Raw genomic sequence first — 19,753 nt, forward strand, 5'->3', positions numbered from 1 at the left:
CTGAGACAAGGCCTAATTTATTGAAGAATGGCAAGAAGGCCTCCTAGATAAGAAGAAAACACACTAGCTTTTGGGAGGAAGATAAAATCTGACTGGACCTTCGGAGGAATTCAAAGGAAGGACTGGCTGTAAAAGCTTGATTGTTCCAGGACATCATCGAAACTGAATGTAAGCTGCGAGGGAAGACACAGACATTCACTTGCCAGGTGGGTATGATCCAAATCCACAGCAAGGCAGACGGAGGAGGTGAAGTGACATAATTCTCTTTGTTTTCCTCCCTGAGGAGGTAGTTCAGGGAAGGGAAGCCCTTTGCCGATGAGTGAGTGCGTGCATGTGTTTGTTTTCTGGTAGTATTTACCTATACTATTTTGTACCCACATATATCAGCAAAATTCAAGCAGCAATAATATGCTAGAGTAAGATTTTGTTTTTATTTCATTAGAAACTTCAACAAGAAAGACAAATGGCTGAAGAAAGCTTGAAGAGACGAAAGGGAAAGGACAAAGGAGGAGAGGACAGACAATCCATTCAGAGTAATGAACCCCAAAGGATGAACCTACAAAAGCAGGCAAACCTTTTTCTTTTCCCCCTTTGATCCACGTGTGAGGGGTTGGCAGAGGGAGGCGGAAGGGGGATATTTGTGCACATGTATCAGCACACAGAAACCACTACTGTGTCCCTATTTAGCAAAAATATGCTAACATCTCAAAAATGTGGTTGGTTGACATTTTCAGAAACTGCTAATTGCTAAAGTTAATTAACTCTGATATAAACAGATGAAACCCCCAAGAATATGTCGTTGAAGTTATCAGATATAAAAATAATTCAGACTTATTCTAAGTTGATCAACTGAAGCATTTCATAAACTTTTTTCCACATGTACTTTTCAGAAGTGTAGTGGGTTGTCCAGCTGATTGTTTATGGAAGTTTTTGAGTGTTTATAGCCAAGAAACAAGCACTGGTACTTGAAGACAAGCGAAAATCTGTCTCCTCCAGAAAATTACAGATGCTTTAGAAAACAGTTGTCACTTCATCTCAGGAGGGAGAGGCACGTCTCTTAAAATTAATTTAAGTAGCCTGGAAAAAGATTATCTATGTGGTTTTAGTTTGGTGCTAAGACTGCAAAAACACTGATGTTATTGGAGTAGCCATAGCTATCAGAAAATATTAAGTAGTCCATGCCACTTGTTTTAGTAATACATCCTCAATTTCAGTGGTTTCAGTCACCTTATTGCAGATCACTACAAACTTAGGAGAACATGATCTTATCACCACCTAGTGGTATCAAGACAATTCCCAGGCACAAATATTTAAAGCAAGGAAAGGAAAACAGGTGCTCAACAAAAACAAAACAAGACAAAAAACCACCCAAAACAAAACAACAAACTCCATCCATGAAAGATGATTTCTGAATCTTAGAAAATTCAGGATTCATCAAGTGCTTGTAAAAGAATGCCATTGCTTAATCAGAGGGGAAAGAGCAAGTTCACCCATTCAAAGTTGTATTTGAGATTCAGATAATCCAAAAGACAGTTAAATAAAGGAAATAGGCAGGAAATACATTTGTATTAGATGTACTTTTGAAAACAGAAAGAGTACACCACAAGGTACATACAGATCTTGGAAAGAAGAGTGAAACTTTGCAAAATTGTTTAATGTGTTTCTTTATAGAACTAACATATTGAGAGCCAATAACAATAAGTCAGTAATGATAATTACTGTAGTTCTATGATATTGAGAAGTGATTGGTGAATTAATAGAAATTCCTTATAAAACCATCTCATTTTATTTCCAGGTGGGCCTCATTAGTGGAATCTGTATGATTGTTGGTACAATCATTGGCTCAGGTATCTTCGTCTCTCCAAAGTCAGTGCTTGCCAATGTTGAAGCTGTGGGTCCTTGTTTAATCGTCTGGGCAGGCTGTGGAATTCTGGCAACATTAGGTAAAGGACTCAACAGAGAATCTGAATCTTTGCCTTAAATCTTCATATCTGCTGTTTCTGCATACTACTCTCATTTCACAAATTAGCTACTAGCATGTAGACCAACATGAACTAATTCCTGCTGTGTATGTGCATAGCAGTACTCAACCATAAATTTAATATGGGGTGTTTATAGAAGACAAACTAAGTTTTAAAATTGTAAATCACACTCAATTTATTTTGAAAGAAAGTTTTAGTTTTTCCTGCTTTATCCACTGACTGTAATAAAGAGAATATGACAATATGTGAAATTTACTGGTAGTGAGCTAGGTACTTTCTGCTAGCTTTCTACTCCTGTAATTCTAATTCTACTATCTGAAAATTTAGCACTAAGCACTTCAAAATATTTCAAGAAGTAAAACAAAGAAATTTTTTGAGCATTGTGTCAAATGGGACAGCATAAAAGAAAACCCTTAATTCAAGATGCCACATACAGCATAGAACAGGAAGTATCACTGTACTTTAATGTTGAGCTTAGCAGACATTTTATGTCAAAATTGTGCAGGAAGTCTCTTTTTTCAAGGTTCCAAGGTGTATCAGCCAGGGCAGTTCTCACTTAAATGCTCTTTATACTGTTCATTTCTTAAACAGAAATGGAATTAAATCAAATTGTTTGTTTATACTGGTTTTGGTGAAGTCTTAAATATCAATGGTAGTAATTTTTAGACTACATCTGAATAATTTCAGGGTATTTTTTTCAATTGCTCACGAATAACTAAAATTTTATTTTGCATATACAGTAACATATACAGAAACATGAAGAGAGTAATGATGCACTGTATAGATCAATTTCCTTAACTTTTCTACCTTAAAAAGTGATCATCTGTTCAAGCAGCCCCAGGTTCAAAAGTGTCTGAACTAAACCCGCGTTTCTTGTTCTTCAGGTGCACTTTGTTTTGCTGAGCTTGGTACAATGATCACAAAGTCTGGGGGAGAATATCCTTACCTTATGGAGGCTTTTGGCCCAATCCCAGCGTTTTTGTTTTCCTGGACAAGCTTACTGGTTACAAAACCCAGTTCATTTGCAATCATTTGTCTCAGCTTTGCGGAATACGCATCAGCTCCTTTTTATCCAGGCTGTGATCCCCCCCAGGTTGTCATCAAGTGTCTTGCAGCAGCTGCTATTGGTAAGAGTCACACTTTTTCAGACAGACAAGACCCAAAATTGCCTAGTGACTTGTGTCTGGCCCCATCAATAAGTGCACTTCAGTACTCTGAAACTGCCTTAGGTTCATCTTCACAAAGGCACCAGAAATCTTTAAGACAAAGTCCAGCGAGTGCTTCCCACAATAACTAAATAAGCAACATAAAAAAGAGGTTTAAAAATGTTTTTTTTTCTAGTCTGAGGTTTTTTAAATTCTTCATTAAGATATATACAGCTGTATCATGATTGCTTATCTCTAGCAGTAAAGGAAGAAAAAATAAGTGTGGAAATACTATATCTTTATTATCAGAATGCTGTGAAACTTAAAAATATTTTTTGTTAAAGATACTATCAAAATCTAATTCATAAGTCTGTTTTTCCTCACTATTGTTAAAGTTATCCAAGCACAAGCAAGTAAAAGCTGTATCTAATATAGACAAAAAGTGTGATGGGAAAGCAGTATAGTAAATAAGGGGAGGGGCAACTTTTCATTGAATTCTGACAAACAGTGCAAACATTTATAATTTGATTTCTTTTAGTGGTGATTACAATTGTGAATTCATTGAGTGTGAAGCTGGGAAGTTACCTCCAGAATTTTCTCACAGCTGCTAAAATGATCATTGTCACAATCATTATTGTAAGTGGAATTGTTCTCCTTGCACAAGGTAATAAAATATATGTTACTTGAAAAAATTATTTTAGCTTTTGCTATGATCATTAAAAATTACTCACTGACAAAAGTGGCACAGTAATAAGGCACAGTCCTGAATCTCTTAATTCAGGGTTTTATCTCTTGGAAATTATGGTATTTTCTTTTACAGAAGAGGGATGTTTGGAAAATGCAACACTACAGATCAATGAATACAAAAGGGTATTAATTAATTTTATTGGTGAAAAGTTTCAAAACATGAGACATGTGTTGGAATGTTTTTCATCTGGAGGGAATTACAAGAATTAATTTCAACACAGGTCAGTAATCTTCCTCTTATTTGCAGGAAGAACTGAAAACTTCAAAGATGCTTTCAAGGACAGTAAAATTTCTGCTGGTTCTATCAGTTTGGCATTTTATAATGGACTCTGGGCATATGATGGATGGTAAGGAATCTTTATTAGCCTTGACAGTCACAGTTAAACAGCCTTTAACTGCTTTACTCTCTCCCTGCAGAACTATCTGAAGAATTTAACAGCTGACTCATAATTAAGAATGTCTTGATGAATTCTGGAAGAATATCACTAGTTTGCTTAAAAAAACCCCAAAACTCTGCCCTCTTTTAGTTGCAGTTTATTAGGGAAAGAAAATATATTAGATCCCAAAAGGATTACTACTACTGCTTTGTTGCTGAAGGTGCTTAGATAACGTAGTAATGAGGAGAATATAATGCAGTTTAATTCCATTGTGTTAGATAAAATAGCTTTCCCTGCAGGTTACCCCATCAAATTCCATTTCCTATGAAATATGTAGTGCTGTTTGATTAGTACAGGAGAACATAAAAAGGAACTGAGTGTCAGAAATTATAAGGTTCAAATTGCAGATTTTTTCTTAGGGAATGTCAGTTGGCATAGTTCTGTTGGCACAAATCCATTGTTATTCTTAAATGTACAAACTGCACAAGTCTGCATATAAGTCTGTACTTTGGAAGCAAATAAGAATATAATCTTGGTCTATCACACAGCAATTCCCATTTAAAAGCTTTTGAAACTGAATTTATTTTAAATAGATGATTCTTTAGGTTCTGTTTCCAAGCTTGAGTATCTCAACTCAGGCATGTAAATCTGCTGATTCAGGCATTTATATGGACTCTTTAAGATTTATATGGACTTCTTAAGAGGGCATAGAAGCTGATCCCTAAATAATTATTTGTGTATGTAACTGCCGGGCACTAACATTTGAAAATTTACCTTTGAACTGTAAATACTTACTCTTCAGATTTTCACAGTGGATAAATATAAAAACCTTTTTTCAATTGGTCTACATGCTCTGGCAAAAATGAATATTCGGAAATTATAATTCAGATAGGTATAATCCTTAAAAAAGTTTTCATGCCTGTTTTCTAAAGACAGTATGACTTACAGAACCACTGTAAAACACCAGCAGACTTGCTTTACTCTTTGCCCTCAGCACACTTGTGCTTTTATTTGAAAAGACTCAGGTACTGCAAAGCTTGAAGTTGAAAGGCAATCCTGTAAATCTAAGATCAAACAAATTTTTGTTTGATTATTCTGAGATATTTTATCCAAGATTTAGAGTCTCAGAGATGCTAGAGATAATGAGTACTGAAAAAGAGATGGTGAATCAAGAGGCTGACTTTTGGATAAGAAGCTCACATAGGTTTTGTCATGTAGTTTTCCCACTTAAAAGATTGATTTTACATTTTTTTTTCTTTTTTTTTTTAAGTGAAAAGATTAAAAACAATAACACAAGAAAAAACATCTCACTTCATAGTATAGTCATATTTAAACACCTGATTGCTAAAATTCTCTATGAATATTTTTCTTTACAGGAATCAACTCAATTACATCACAGAAGAACTTAAAAATCCTTACAGGTAAAACTATGAAGAAAAACAGTGTTTTTACTGGCAACAAATCAAACACTATATATTTTTCTATAAGCAAGCCTGTATTTTGGTTTGTTTTTAAAAAACACTAATAGTCTAGTATTCAAGGTTTGAGCACTAACAGACAAAACTAATTATTCTGTATTACAGGCTTTGTATCTTTGCATGATTTGTATTTTTCCTTTTTTATAATCCTGATTTACAGTAAATAATATATATATAATATATATATAATATAGATATATATTTATATTTATTAATATTTTATATTTATATAATATAAATATATTTATATAATATATATAAATATATTATATTTATATTTATATAATATATATATTTATAATATTTATTAATATTTTATATTTATATAATATATATAAATATATATATATATATATAATCCTGATTTTCTACAGTAAAAAAAAAAATAAATAAATACACCTAAAGAGCATATCAGGAAAAGTAAGAATCCAGAGTTTACTATGACAACTGTACCAGTGATACAGCAATGCTGACGGGGTCTTACTTTTCCATTCTTTAGAAATCTTCCACTGTCTATAATTATTGGAATCCCCTTTGTTACGGTTTGTTACGTTCTGATAAACGTTTCCTATTTCACCGTAATGACTTCAACAGAGCTCCTGCAGTCCCAGGCAGTTGCTGTGGTAAGCTACTTAACTTTGTAATTGAAATCTGAAGAGGACTGTGTGCACTGAAGTGATGTAAGTCCTTAAGTTCCATTAATTTTTTGTAAGATAAAATTAATTTTAGTCTAAGCTGTTAGTGCCACCTTTCCCCCCATTATCTACCATCATTGCTTAATCTGAAATTTCAGTAATGCCTGTTAAAGAGTAGCTCTATCATATCCAAATGGGAATAAAAGAAGGAAGCAAAAGTAATGCAGTCTTCAGCAAACATTTTGTAAGCATTGCTGGTCAGAGGGTGACTGCTTTCTACAGGCATCAAAAAGATGGAAAGAGAAATAACATCTGACAGTTGCTTTGCCATTTTCAGTGTTTGCAGGACTTCTGAGAAAGCACATGCCAAATGACAGTAGATCAAAGCTTGTTGTTATGGAGATAACAACAAATAGTCCATCATTCATTTCCACCTTATTCTTTTTGGGCTTTTATCCTTAACAAATTTTGAAGATATTATTTTTACATTTTTGCAAGACATACTCTTAGAGGTAAAATTAGAAATTATGTAAATTTCTGAAACCGTGGAAAATACATCTGCCCCTTCAGTTCCACTCAGTAAATTTTCCATTTCTCTGAAACAACTGTTGAGGTCCTGCAACAATTTTCCTAATGCTAGTTTTTGGGGAAAACAAACAGTATGTGACAAGCATTTAAATATATACTCTAGCATAGTGAAGAAGTGCAGTAATGTTGAAATGCTTTTTTTTTTTTTTTTTTTTAATAAAAGCTTTTAAAATTTAGATCTTCTGTGTTTTCAGTAGCTTGTCAGCACCAGAAGGTACAGTAAAGAATGTAGGAAGTTAAATCTTGTATAAGAACTAGTCCTCTTCAATATATCCTTAAATTTACAATCTCAACAACTATCAACAATTACAATCTGAACACACATCAACTAGCACTGAAATGATCAGACTAAATTAACAAAATCTCAGAACTGGCACTGAGCAGAGGCAGCACAACAAAGGGAGTGCACTGTGCAGGGCGGTCTACGTAGCTGTAAGTACCCTTTGAGTGTCCCACTTCTGGACCAAGAAACATTACTGATGTCAGATTTGTGCAAAACCAAAGCTCTTTATGCTTGACTTACTAAAAAAAACCCCAAACAAACAACTAAAACCCCAAACCTACCTGTCAAAACCATTTAAATTCAAATTAATTTGCTGTCGGTCAATGTTACCTACATGAGATCTACAGCAACAAGTACCATACCCTGCCACAGGTGAGAACTCAGATGTGGTGAAAGACCAGAGGGAGCTTGTCCAATACTTGTTTGCCCTCAGGCTCAGGCTGTCATGCTGTCACTACTAATGTTACTCCTTCTGGAGAGGCTGGAAACAGCTTCTTGTATGGACAATGCTCTGCAGCAATGCCATCTTCCTTCCTTCTGTCTTTGCAGTCACATCCCAAACCAGATCTCTGTAACAGAATTTAATTTCTTCGTAGTTCTACACCTGTCTTCCAATGTTTTCTACAGATGTTGCATCTTAAACATCATGACAATAATGCTCCACTCCATTTTATAGTAGTCAATGAATTACTCCAGGTCTTTATTTGGCATAGATATTATTCCTTAATAACTACATGAAATATACAGCATAGTTGTTTTCAACATAGCTCAGATACCCATTTTCTCTACCAACAAAGAAGCTCTAACATTACTGAATATACTAAATGGAAGTTAAAATGACAGAAGTGATTAATTCTAATTCCATATCCCAGACATTTGGAGACAGAGTCCTTTATCCAGCCTCTTGGATAGTTCCTCTCTTTGTGGTATGTTCGACACTTGGAGCCGCCAATGGCACCTGTTTTACTGCAGGCAGGTAAGTCCTCATTCTAAATATCTTCAATTGAAAGGTTTTGAAGGATGGAAAAATTTATATATGTGTATCTACAGACATAAGGACATTCTTCTGATCCATATTGTACAAAATGTAATTTAAGATTGCTTGTAAATCTAGCTATATTGTTTACCTTTCAAAAATAAACAGTGGCTATTCAGGTTTGAAAAATCAGAAAACATAGTCTCTTCTCAGTTCAATGAATGTATACCACTATAGCACAAAAGGTTTTTTCATCTCTCATCAATTTTAAAGCTGAGAAACAAAGAGTTAAAAGGTACCAGTAAAAACATGACTACACCAGCAAAGGTAACTGAGAAGCTATTCCTTTCTATCAGTTGTTCAGTGCTTCAATTACTATTTAAAATATTTTAAAATTTCAAAAGCATCTGAATAAAAAATGGCTGTAAAGACTATTTTTTGACAGAAAGTTGTCAGTATAGCTTATTGCTATGAAACACAAGAAAAAGGAAATATTTAATTAAAAGGGACACCGTAGGTAACATTTCCCAAAATAATTTTAAATTACATGTGCAAAATAATGATTCTGAAATTAGTTTCAAGTGTATTATTTTAATACTGGTTCAGAATTTGTTTTAGCTCACTACTTTAATACTAGTTTTTTAATTTCCCTTATTTTAAACTGCTACAATACTCTTTAAATCCCAATGCATATCAAAGAAAATACTGATGAAATTAGTTGGATGTCTATATTTAGTAACACCACTTAAAGTCTGGGTTCCACACTAACTGCATTGCCTTGTTTTTGTTTTGTCAGACTTGTTTATGTTGCAGGTCGTGAAGGGCACATGCTAAAGGTACTATCTTACATTAGTGTTAAGCACTTAACACCAGCACCTGCTCTCATATTTTATGTAAGTATATATTCTAAGTACAGAAAAAATATCACAAAAATTTCTCCAGTAATACATACTTTCACAGCTTCTTACAAGCATTTTTGACAAACATTTTAAACTATCTAGACAAGAAAATTGCTAAATACCTTTTGGAAAAAAGATTACCTAAAACCCCCAACTTCTCTGATTTGAACATGTTCATTCCAGAACTGGATTTTAAAAATCAAAGTGGTTAAGAATCAATTGCATGAAAGCAAAACCTTAACTGAACAGTTAGTATTAGGGAATCCTTTCACAGGATGCTTGCAAGCAAGCTATCACTACCCTGTTTCCTCCCTGTAGGAATATTTCTTCCATGTAGAAAATTTACATATCACTAAAAAAAAATCCAGTCAGGAAATACATTTAAGAATAAATCTAGAATATCTTGTTATTTTAATTTTACCCATTTATCTTCAAGGCAAAACCAAATATATTCAATTCTGCCAGGAAAATTAATCCACAAACTAGAGGTTTATGTCCAAAGAAGAGACAAAGGGCGCCTGTAACTTTATTCAAATAAAGGGAGAGGTCGTGGGCATTTCCCCTGAGGTCTCTCAAATTATTAGAGGATGCAGCCTCCTTTTCATGTTAATTTCCCAGCCACACGTCCCTCTCTCTTTCCCCATTAGTTGAGGTACTTGAGAGGTACAGACCTCCTTTCTCATGTGTGCCCCTCTGTTTTTGCTTTTTCTTTGTGTCTCTGTTCTTTTTCTCTAAATCCAGAGATTTAGTGCAGTCTTGAGTGAGTAACAGTCTCTGTCAATTAGTGGAATTCCTATGGAATTTATGGTTCCCCCATTGCTTCTATCACGTCTCCCTATCTGGCCTTATCTACCATCAGCCCCACAGTTTGTTTGTAAAGACACCTTCTTCTCATTCCTTTCAATCCCTCCTCTTCTTCTTTTCTCAGTAATTGCCTTTGCAAACTTTAGTTATCATTGATTTAACTGTCTATTCCTGGGTCCTTTTTGGTTTTGCAATTATTTGAAGGGACATAATTTTCTGTCCCTTGTAGCCATTTCTGGATCTGTAGGCATGGCTACCACCTGCATCCCTTTGATCACATGTTGAATAAGTTGCACTAAGCAAGGGATCATACAAGGTAAAAAGATTAGAACTGATATAGCACATAAGAGGAAAAAAAGCTTTCATTTAACCTATAGCCCACTAGGTAATGACAAAAACATGTACCATTCCCATTCTTTCCATGTTTGGACTGGTACATGAGCTAACTTTCTTATTCTTTTCGTTATTTAGTTCACCACTTTTTGCAAACAGCAGTTAGAGTAATTTAATTTTCCACACACTTCTCCTTCTTCTGCTAATAGATAATCTAATACCATCCAATGTTGAAATATTTAATTCCTCATCTGAGTGGATTGGTCAGCAAGAAGGTCAAGAGCTGCAGCTGTCCAGCTGGTTATTATTTTAAAGACAGCTTGTAACTTAATTATCTGATTTAAATGATAAATAGGTTCTCTGGCACCTGATATAAATTAATTAGGATTCCAAGTGGCTGGTCCATAGTGTTGTATGATTTGCTTAAGTGGCCATTCATCTTTTCCCCTCTTTTGGGTGCTCCCTCCAGCCAGAGACACGTCGATTGACTGCTTCTCTCTAAGCATATACCTCGATTCTTAACTGATTGCCCTGAAGTTGTGGTAGCAAAAAGAACAAGGGCTTAATATATTCTACATAACATTTTAACCAGTTGGGAGGTAACCTGCAATAAACGTGTTGGCCAAAAATCCAGTTATGCCCTTTCAAAGCCCAGGTCCCATTGAGCCCTCTCAATTTGCATCATCAATTAGTGGGTCAAAATGCAGTTTTTTTTCCTGGGCCTAATGGTCCTCCAGCAATACCTACCCCACCATAAGATCATAATATTTGAATTTTCAAGCTCCCACATGAGATTTCCATCTACAGTTATGTCCCAGATCTGTTTTGTTGGATCTGGACCAGAATTTATTAAGAGGGTTTGAATTCTGGGGTTGCCACTTCTACTGATAGTCATGGACAACGTGTGTCCTACTTGTGGAATTATCTCAGGGGCAGCTTAGAAATAAGTGGTCAAAGCCCCCTGTCCTTCCCCACTGCTTTACAGCCTTCAAAATCCTTTTGGTAATTGTGTAGGAACACCTTACCCAGCTACCATTACTGAGCTTAACCTGTGTTTGACTCCATCTGCCTTGATATGTAGAACAGTCACAAGAAGGACAGTTAGGGGCCCAACAATCTAAACCCAAAGATAAACTGCAGTCACAAACACTTTTTCCCATGTATATGCCTGCTGTTCTATTTAGACAATAAATACCTCTTTCAGAAGAATGAAGCTGTCATGGACTTCCTTCCTCATCCAAAAATCCTGTTCCATTATGGTCCTCACTCAGGGTCCTGACCCACCATTTAGGTTCAACTGACCTATGGCCAGTCTTCAGATCCTTCTGGCCCTCTGCAGAACCAACAATTGCTAAAGTTAAAGGTTTTTGCTACTTTTTCTCCTAGGATTTAAAAACAATTCTCCCACCTCTTGCCCAAACCTAATTGACAATACAAAGGTAAGATTATTAAGAGAAACATTCTAGTGGTGTAATCTAATTTCATAATCTCATTTTCATGTTGTCTTCTGCATCATCTTCTGTGGTGAGTGAAGGCACAGCAACCACTTAACATAATGAAAACAGTGACAGCAAGTATTAGCCCCTAGTGAGTGGAGATCCTAGAGAAGGATTGAAATAGCCACACAGGTTATTTCAGCAGGAAGTCTGTGGGTAGGCAACCGAGGCGTCCCCTCATGTCGATGCAGTGGGTGCTGCTCCGGTGCACTCCTGCAGAGTGTCAGTCATGGCCTGCTGTCCTTCTCCTCCAGCTGAGAAGTCCAAACCCCTGGGGCCTCAGAGACCTTGACCAGGGTGTGGTGGGCTCCCCCCGTGCTCAGCTGCCTTGACGGCTGTTTCTGTGGTCAGTAACACTTGGAAAGGTCCACACCACTTCAGCACCAGTGGTGCTTCTTTCCGCTCCTCAACCAGGACTAAACTCCCTGGCTGGATGTTATGAACAGCAAAGTTCAAAGGGAGGGTCTGAGCTTCTTGTTGAAGAAATTTCACAAAAGGCAGTATGCTGGCCACGTATCATTTTAAATATACATCACGTATTTCCAACCCCCCCACTAGGTTTAGAATTAGAAGGGTAAGGAATTCCAATCATCATTTTAAAGGGACATAATTGAATATCTCTTCTGGGTCTGGCCCTTATTCTTGTTGAAGTCAGTGGCAAGAGCTGTACCCATGGCATCTTAGTTTCTATCACCAGTTTCAAAAAGTGTTTCTTTATTTCTCCTTCCATTCTTCCAACCCAGTTCAATTCAGGGAATATGGGGGTTCCATTGTATTCCTAAAGCAGTCATAACTCCTTGAAGAATTTTTCTTATAAAATGAGTTCCCTTATTTGAGTCTATTGTTTCCACAATCCCATATCTTGGAATTATTTGTTCCAAAAATACCTTAATAACTGATGCTGTAGTTGCTGAAGTAGTTGGAAATGTTTCTGTCCACCCTGTTAGCTGATATACTATTATCAGAAGATATTTAAACCTTGCCACTAGGGGCATTTTTGGTAAAATTCATCTGGCGTCTTTGGAAGGGATGTACAGCCTAAGGTCTCCCTCCCCTGGGAATTTTCTTTGTAACCCTATTATTGGTTTTAGCACAAATCAAACAACCCTCAATAGCTCTCCTTGCCAGAGTAAAAAGACCCACAGCAACATACATTTTGAGGAAGGCTTCTGCCAGTCCTTGAGAGCCCCAATGTCTCCCTTTATGGAGTTGTTTTAATATCTGTAAGGCCAGAGCTTTTGGTATCCACTGCTCAGCAACCCTTGTAAACCAATTATCCCCTCTTTCTTCTGCCCCACTCTTTTTAATTATCTGGAGCTCCTCTGGCAGAAAAGACAGTTTCTCTGGCAGTGCTGGGGTTACTGGGAGCAAAGGGGGGATCTTAGAGATTTCTGGCAACAGTGCAGCTTTCAGAGCTTCTTTATCAGCCAGTTGGTTTCCTATTGCCTCCTCTGAGCACCCTGCCTGGTGTCCCCTAACTTGTCCTATTTGCCACCCCTTTTGGCCAATTTACCACCTCCAACAGGTGAGAAATTAAGTTCTCATCAGCTAACGTTTTTCCCCTACAGGTTAACAAACCTCTTTCTTCCCATAATTCCCCAAAGGCATGTATCACTCCATATGCATATTTAGAATCAGTAAAAACATTCACTCTCTTGTCCCAATAGAATTCCCAGGCTCTCACAAGCACACACAGCTATCTGAGCTGACCATGTGGGCAGCAATATCTCCTGTTTTAATTCCTTTCCATTAATGATAGCATATCCTGTAAATTGCTTCCCTTCTACCACCCTTGAAGACCCATCAATAAACACATTTTCTCCCTCAGGCTAGGCAGTGTCTCATCAATTTTCCCTAGCCCGGGTCTGGAGATCTATCTCTTGGATCTATCTCATGGGTTTCTTCCTGGCCCCCTCTTCAGGGCTGTTCAGACAGGAGGCTGGGTTAAACCCTTCCCCACTTTTCAATTCTAACTCCTCCTGTTCCATTAAACAAGATTCATACTGTAATAACCCAGCACTGGTCATCCACTTAGAGGCTCTTTCAGTTAACAAAGCTGTAACCTGATGTGAGAGTGTAACACTCAGATACCCTCCCCTTGTCAGATTTCGTGCCTCAGTTACCATCAAGGCTGTGGCTGCACAGTTCTGCAGACAATGGGGCCAGCCTCTGGCCACTGGCTCTAACAGTTTAGAAAAATAAGCAACAGGCTGCCATGTTCCCCCATGTTGTTGTACCAAAATTCCTTTAGCATGGCCTTGTTTGACATGCACATATAACTCAAATTCCTTTTCTGAGTCTGGAAGAGCTAAGACTGGGACATTAACCAATTTGTCTTTTAATTTTCTAAAGCTTTGCTCTCCTTCTGGTGTCCGTACCACAACATTCAGACTGTCTTGGGTTAAAAAGTCATATAAGGGCTGACTAAACCAGAAAAATCCTCAATCCATGATCTGCAGTACCTCACCAACCCTAAAAAATTGCCGTAACTCCTTCTTTGTCTGGGGTAAAAGTACTTGTAAAATTTCTTGTATTCTCTCTGGATCAATACACTGCAACCCTCCAGTCAAAATATGTCTCAAATATTTAACCTTTTTCTCTACCAACTGCACCTTCTTTTCAGACACTCTAAGTCTCTTTTTAGCAAGAAAATTAAGCAGCTTCACAGTAGCCTCTTCAATCACCTTTCCTGTTCCCCTGATAAAAGCAAATTATCCACATACTGCAACAACCTAACTGAGGGTGGAGCAAACTCTCCTCATATTTTCTGCAAGGCTTGCCTGAACAAAACCAGTGATCCTGTGGGACAACTGTCTATGTCAATTGTTGTTTTACCATTTTCCCTCCTTCCTCCTGTTCACCATCAATAGCAAAATACAGTTTACTGTAATCATACACTTCCAGAAAGCATCCTTCAAATCCAGTACTGAATAATACTGATGTGAAGAAGGGCTTTGATTCAGGACGATACAGGGATCTGGAACTGTGGGATGCCTTGGTTTGACAATTTCATTTATTCTTAGATCCTGCACCTTTCTAAAGGTTCCATCTGGTTTCTTAATTGGCGGGATAGGAGAGTTAGAGGGAGACATACATGGCTGCCTTTAGCAGGCACTCAATGACAGGCTGTAACCCCTTCCTTCCTTCCTTCCCTTGAAGTAGGGTTTTGCTTTATAGACACCACTCGTCCTGATTGCTTCAAACTAATTTGGAGAGGCTCTATGTCTAATTTTCCCTATTTCCCTGGGGTTGCCCACACTTCTGGGTTTATTTCAGCATAAGCTTTCTCAGACATTCTGCACAAAGTTACCACAGTGTTGGACTCTGTATCATTTTTCGCAATACTAATTTGCAATCCCACTTTAATCATCAAATCCCTTCCCAGTAAATTACAATCACAATTAGGAACAAAGAGGAATTAATGCATTTCAAACCTATCCCCCACACCTATTAACAGCAGTTGAAAAAAATGCACCCGCTCATCCTTTACACTCATCCCTTGAATAATCAAGGACCTTTTTGACAATCTTCCCCTCTTGGGAATAAAATTCAAGGTTGATTGAGAGGCCCCTGTGTCTATCAGGAAACACACTTCCTCTTGATCTGGACCCACCTTAAAAGTTAGCAAGGGCTCCACTGTGATGGTTCCCTGCTATAGTGTGAGCCCCTGACACCCCTGACAATCCATCTCCATTATCCTCTGGACTTCCTCCTCCCGAGAGTTCAGCTGTCTCTGCAGACTGCCCTGCTTCCAGTGTCCCTCTGCCCTGCAGACAGCACACTGATTCTCTCCCACTTGCTGTTTGGGTTGGCTCTCCCCTGCTGGGGAGGGAATGCTTCTGCCCCTTCCTTGAGGCTGACCCTGTCCCCCCTGTCCCCAGGAGACCCCTTGGACCCTGTGAAACCTCTGCCATCATGTTTGCCTTTGCTTTTGCCTTTTCTTCATCCCTTCTTACATATATCTGTGTTGCTTTCTAACCAGTTCCTCCAGAGGCTTATTTTCCCCCTCTTCATCTTTCTGTGCTCCTTTCCTTATCTCAGGCCATTTAGTAACAAATGGTACCTTCAGCAATGTGTCAAAGCTGGTCCCTCAGGATCCATCCCCCCGTGCTTCCACAAGGCATCCCTAATCCTCTCCAAAGAATGGAGAGGGGCTTTCATGATTTTCCTGTTCTAATGACATAGCCTCAGCTGTGTTGCTAGTTCTAGGAGCTGCTGATTCGATTGCCCCAATCAAATACGCACAGTAATTGTGGAGGTGAGCCAGACTGGCCTGATTATTTGTGTCCCACTGGGGGCCCACCTGGGGGATGGCATCATCCACTGTAGGTGCACTGGGTCCAGCCCCGCCTCTGCTTGAGGATGCTCATCCTCCCACAGCTGCTGAACTTTCTGCAAAATCATTCATTTCTCTCACAAAAATCCCCCAAAGAAAATCCCAATCCTTCCATGTATTTCCCAAATATACCTTTATCTTTTCTCCCACCCCTGTGGGATCATCCAAATTTGGGGGGTAATTCCTTTTTCAAGCCTCTTATATCCTGGATAGTAAGTGGTACAATTACAAACCCTTTTCCTTTTCCTTTTCCTTTTCCTTTTCCTTTTCCTTTTCCTTTTCCTTTTCCTTTTCCTTTTCCTTTTCCTTTTCCTTTTCCTTTTCCTTTTCCTTTTCCTTTTCCTTTTCCTTTTCCTTTTCCTTTTCCTTTTCCTTTTCCTTTTCCTTTTCCTTTTCCTTTTCCTTTTCCTGTCTCTGCTCTTCTCTAAATCCACAGACTTAGCATGGTCTTGACTAACAGTCTGTGTCAATTAATGGAATTCTTATGGAATTTATGGTTCTCCCCATTGCTTCTTTCACATCCCCCTATCTGGCCTTATCTACCATCAGCCCCACAGTTTGTATGTAAAGACACCTCCTCCTCATTCCTTTCCATCCCAGTAACATTAAAAACCCAAAAATATATTTTGTACCTTCAAGATATTCAGTCAACAATAAAACTGACTAATGCATAAAAATTTTAAGCATTTTGACTTAAAATAGAATTAAGATTGCACACAAAAGTAGCCACATGTTGGCAGGATGTAGTCACAATCTTTAATGGTGCTGCAATACACTTACACCCAAATGTTTAAGCAAAAGCATTCACAGTTCATACTCTAGAACATTACACATGCAGCTGTATTGAAACAGAAGTAATATTCAGCCTTCTTCTACAATGGACTACATTAATTTTTGTTTTCATTTTTAGGGGATCATTGCTATTATTTATATTATTCCTGGTGACATTGATACTCTCATAAATTACTTTAGTTTTGCGGTCTGGATATTTTATGGTTTAACTGTACTTGCACTAATTGTTATGAGGTTTACAAGGAAGGAAGCCACCAGACCTATCAGGGTAAGTTCTGTATGGCTTTTCCTCCATTCCATAGATGCTGTAGCATGAATTCCCACTAGCTACCTGGATATTTAAACAGCATCCTTGGGCAGTATCCTTGTTTTTCATTCCCCTTAGCTGAAATCTAGTCGTTTAATAGCAGATCTGCAGTAGGACTAAGCTCATAAGGACTAGGAAAAGATTTCAGAATGTTGATTTTCACTTGCACAGACTACAGGGCACAAGCCAATTTTTCAGAGATGAGTAATTACAGTCAGCAGACTGGCATTCAAAGAATATCCAAAATAAGACCCTAGGTCCTTGCATGTAAGTCAGTTCCCACATTTATTAAAGTGCAAGCTTGTCCACTGCAATTTGAAATATTCACTAAGAGATATTTGGGAATAATTCAGCATGTTCTGTCCATATTTCTGCTACTCTTCCAATTGTCCTGTCTGATTCCAGAAAATTTTAAATTAAAAAATGCATAAGGCAATCAAAATATTCTTTCACACAGGCAATTTCTCTATGAACAGCTAAAGAATGAAGAAGTGATTTTATTCTTTATATCTTGCAGATACCCATCATCATTCCTGTCATAGTAACAGGGGTTGCAATTGTACTGATATTGGCACCGATCATCAGTGCACCTGAACTGGCCTATTTGTACTGTGCTTTATTTATTCTTAGTGGACTTATAGTTTATGCACTTTTTGTTCATTTAAAATTCAAGTGGCCACAAAAAATATCAAGTAAGTATACCTCAGGTAGCCATCTCCAAACTCAACAGAACAGTTGCTAAACTTGAGATTAATTAGTATAATGAAGCTTACTCTCTGGTCAATCCCTTCTAAAGCATGTGAGCAGAATGGAGGGAAGGAATTTTCCTAGCATGCAGTGAGTTTTATTGAAGACTGTATTTTACCTCTTCCTGTTGAAAAGAAGTAATGCCTGCCTTGAGGAAAAATTAAACTTAATTCACAAAAAACAACACATTACTGCATTACTGTAGTAGCACAAAGAAACAGAACTAATTAATCTGTAAAGTTAGTTTTTGAATTAGCTGTATTTTAAAACATTGCTTTAGTGATTAACTAAAGATTAGCAGACAAAAATTCTTACACCACCAAACACTGGGCTTTGAGCTTTTAAATTAATTTTATTATTTTAAAATTAATTTTACTATCCTTACTAAAAAAATGCTAACAGCATTAAAATAAAAAATAATCCCAGAGCTGAGTACAGTGAAAACCAGCATGACCATTTATGAACTGATTGCATAGTTCCTAGAGAAACTCTGATATTATCTCAGGTAGAACAGGATACACAGGTATTTCTAAGAGGCTAACTGGAATTAGCTGAATACAACAGCATTAGTAGTTCTACAGACATTAAAAAAGTTCATAATCTGTCTCTCTTGTCCCCAGGACTATTAATTGTAATGTAATAATTATAATCAATTATAATTTTAATTATGTAATTGGAAGCATTGTACTCTAATGTAAGTTTGGAATTGTGGAATGCTGTAGTTTGGATCTGAAGACTGTTTATTCCCCTCCCTTTATTTTTCATTCTGAAATAGGAATACACATAAAAAACCAATTATGAGGAAGAATAGTGTTCTCACTTAGAAAAATATTTTGAATTGAAATATTGTTCTCTTATAAAGCTTCTAACAATAAATCTTTTCCTCAGAGCCCATCACAATGCACCTCCAGATGCTTTTGGAAGTTGTTCCAGAAGAGGAAGTTACTGAATGAAGTATTTTATACCCACCAGGTTGTTTTTAAGTGCTGAACTGGTTGAAGTAGATTCAGTTTTGTTTGGCACTCATATATAGTTGCTAAATTGTTATGTTTGTACTGGTGTATTAGTTTTGCAACACTTGAGTACTGCAAAGCATCAAACATATATAATAAAAGATTTCTAAGCCAGACTACAGTGTCCAGCAAAGCTGGTTTCCTTGTTTGTTAATAAGTTATGGTGCCTTATTTTCTGAATTAAAATTTTTACCAAAGATGTGTTTTAATATCTTTACAAACGATCCCACGGGTGAAGGTGTGTGTGTGTTAATGTCTTTGAAATGGGTGTCAGTGTCTCTACCAGCTTCAAGCCACAGGTTTGTTACAGAGCTCAGACAGTTTGACTCCCGAAAGAGACAAAGCGTCTGCACAAGCCTGAGCTGCTGAACTTTGGGGGAAATGGCAGGTTCAGGGGGGATGTGTGGTAGGTGGTTTGGGAAGGCTGTGCCTTCGGAGCACCTCAGCACTGGGGAAGGGGAGAGGGCACCGTGCAGCCGGGAGCTTGGGATAAAGGAGGCTGCACCCCCCGAAACCCCCAGAGAAAACCCCCTGGGCTGTGCCCCAGTGGCCTCTCTCCTGTTATTCAAATAAAGTCACAGCACTCTGTCTCCTTTATGGACACTGGCTTTTCAGAGTGTGATTTTCCATACAAATTACTCAAAAAACCTTCTCAGTTATGAAGATGGCAAAACGTAGCAGCAGCAGTTTCAAGATGCTTCTGATGACACTAAGGAAAAATAACACAGCTCTTACAGCATCACAGAAAGGAAAAAAGTCACATTAATGCCAGCCTAACTCTGTCCTTAGGTTCTTAGACTGAATACTAGCTACCA

The 19,753-nt window shown here is 37.5% G+C and overlaps 1 protein-coding gene across 1 annotated transcript; it reads left to right on the forward strand.

Moving 5' to 3' along the window:
- Positions 1 to 245: 245 nt before the first annotated feature.
- On the forward strand, positions 246 to 19,103 carry SLC7A9 (solute carrier family 7 member 9). The gene is made up of 13 exons (XM_063410954.1): positions 246 to 347; positions 443 to 568; positions 1,796 to 1,943; positions 2,867 to 3,109; positions 3,666 to 3,791; positions 4,122 to 4,221; positions 5,628 to 5,672; positions 6,229 to 6,352; positions 8,108 to 8,211; positions 9,008 to 9,104; positions 16,990 to 17,139; positions 17,696 to 17,870; positions 18,814 to 19,103. The coding sequence occupies exons 2-13, from the start codon at positions 464 to 466 to the stop codon at positions 18,876 to 18,878; spliced, it is 1,482 nt and encodes a 493-aa protein (XP_063267024.1). The 5' UTR covers positions 246 to 347; positions 443 to 463; the 3' UTR covers positions 18,879 to 19,103.
- The last annotated feature ends 650 nt before the right edge of the window (positions 19,104 to 19,753 follow it).

This window comes from Prinia subflava, chromosome 13 (assembly GCF_021018805.1).
Source record: "Prinia subflava isolate CZ2003 ecotype Zambia chromosome 13, Cam_Psub_1.2, whole genome shotgun sequence".
In the NCBI taxonomy this organism is placed as follows: domain Eukaryota; kingdom Metazoa; phylum Chordata; class Aves; order Passeriformes; family Cisticolidae; genus Prinia; species Prinia subflava.

Excerpts from the sequence above, each read along its gene's own strand:
- SLC7A9 (XM_063410954.1), top strand. The coding sequence starts at position 464 with ATGGCTGAAGAAAGCTTGAAGAGACGAAAGGGAAAGGACAAAGGAGGA. Across the intron at positions 3,110-3,665 it reads TCTTGCAGCAGCTGCTATTG|TGGTGATTACAATTGTGAAT; the intron begins GTAAGAGTCACA and ends GATTTCTTTTAG. Across the intron at positions 9,105-16,989 it reads CACCTGCTCTCATATTTTAT|GGGATCATTGCTATTATTTA; the intron begins GTAAGTATATAT and ends TTTCATTTTTAG.